The sequence below is a fragment of the Octopus bimaculoides genome, chromosome 23, assembly GCF_001194135.2.
Source record: "Octopus bimaculoides isolate UCB-OBI-ISO-001 chromosome 23, ASM119413v2, whole genome shotgun sequence".
In the NCBI taxonomy this organism is placed as follows: domain Eukaryota; kingdom Metazoa; phylum Mollusca; class Cephalopoda; order Octopoda; family Octopodidae; genus Octopus; species Octopus bimaculoides.
In genome coordinates this window covers 33,758,093-33,759,883 of record NC_069003.1, presented here as the reverse complement: position 1 = coordinate 33,759,883, position 1,791 = coordinate 33,758,093, and the positions used below count along the sequence as shown (strand labels likewise).

At 38.6% G+C, this 1,791-nt stretch overlaps 1 protein-coding gene across 1 annotated transcript in view; it reads left to right on the top strand.

Annotated features, from left to right (window-relative positions):
* Positions 1–1,791, top strand: part of LOC106868161 (uncharacterized) — a gene marked incomplete at its 5' end in the record, with an annotated part of 81,047 nt that overhangs the window by 76,506 nt on the left and 2,750 nt on the right. Inside the window, one exon of the mRNA XM_014913302.2 lies at positions 400–978. Within this exon, the coding sequence (XP_014768788.2) occupies positions 400–978 (579 nt within the window). The remainder of the gene's footprint in view (positions 1–399; positions 979–1,791) is intronic.

The window sequence follows — 1,791 nt, the reverse complement described above, 5'->3', positions numbered from 1 at the left end:
TGTTTTTAGTATTGATCTAACTCGTCTATAGTACTCTTTCATTATTTTTTCTTTCATTTGTGTGTGTGTGTGTGTGTGTATGTATGTATGTATGTATGTATATCTTTGATTCTATGTTCCATTATACTGGACTAAACTTTCAACCTTCGTTCTTTGCATTATCAAAGCAAAGTATTAAGTTCAATAAAACCAAAAATCCATTTAAGTCCAATAAAACTACTTGGCACATCCTAGATCTACCAACATCCTTTTTGTTAACCACTAAAAAGCAATCCCATGACCTCAAGGAGACACACCTAAACATACACATCTATGAACAAAGCTCTACACATAAGAGTAAATTTCAGACAATAACATAACCCCAAATTGAATCAATAAAATTTGTCTTATTTTATTCAGGAATCCAAGAACGGGAAATACGGAAAGAAGGAGAAGAATCGTCCAAACCAGAACTAACCGTTGACAACTCATCGCAAGTACGGAAGATATCGTCCGAGAGTGAGAAAGGAGTTCGTGTCACAACATCCCCGACTAAAACGAACCTTCAGTCAAGTCAAAGCAACGATGGAAACTCAGACTTTATTGCTTTGGTCAACAAAGTCAAGAAAGTGCGCCTGCGCAGTGCTCCCGATCGAACACACAGCGAGTCGAGTTCCGGTGGCTTCACTCAACCTCATCAGCAACAAGCTTCGATGACTCCACCGACTCGCAAATATGGCCGTCATGAACGATTAAATCTCTTTTGTCATTCGAACAGAGAGAGCTCTCAGAGTGTATCCGATCTCACCAGCAGAATAGACGCAGGCGCAGCTACGACTACTACTGCTACACTGCTTCCGATCACGGATGAACACAGAAACATCTCCCTCGGAACGGTTTCTTCCCTTTCAGAGTCAAATTTTCTGGCCAGTAAAGTCGACCATTTCTGCCCGACTGGACGCTGGAGTCAACTTGTCAATTACCATGGAAACTGGACTAGTTAGTAGAATCATTTCTTTCTTTCTTTCTTCCTCCCTCCCGCCCTTCCTTCCTTTCTTTCCTGTTCTCTTTTTATTATTCTTTCTTCTTCCGATCTTAATTTTTCTTAATTTAAGTATTTCTTTGCTCTGTTTATATATATTTTTTATCAATCTTTCCCTCTAATTTTCATTGTTTGTTTATCCTTCTTCCAATCCGTCTATCTTTGCTACTGCTTTGTTTAATCTTTATTCAAAGTTTAATAATACCACTGTGACAAAAATGCCACATTTGTACAAGAACGACTTCATAGGCAACAACTTTAAATTTGTACGATGGCTTGCATATTTATTTCTATGCGTTTAAGCAAATTCGAAAGTGAATATGCTAATCACTGTTGTGTTCGTCACAGAAGACCAGCTTCTCCTTTACAACGAATATGTATTTATAACACATTCGGATCATTGGTGCAAGGGATTCTGAGCCGCTGGTGTTTTGACATGTGTCACGTCAGACAGAAACACCACCCAGGCTAATGAATCAACCTAAGTGCATTTTTTTAAAGACCGGTACTTATTCTATCGGTGTTTTGTGTCGAACCGCTAGGTTACGGGACGCAAACACACCAACACCGGTTGTCAGTCGTTGGTGGGAGGCAAAGACACACACACACACACATATTAATATGAGTTTAGAGGGATATATTACCCGGATAGGTCCCGTGGTTGCTCTCAGCTATGTTCCATGATGTGCCAGTCTCCGTATTCTCTTCTCTATCATTATAATTATTGCATATATATATATATATATATATATATATATATATATATATAT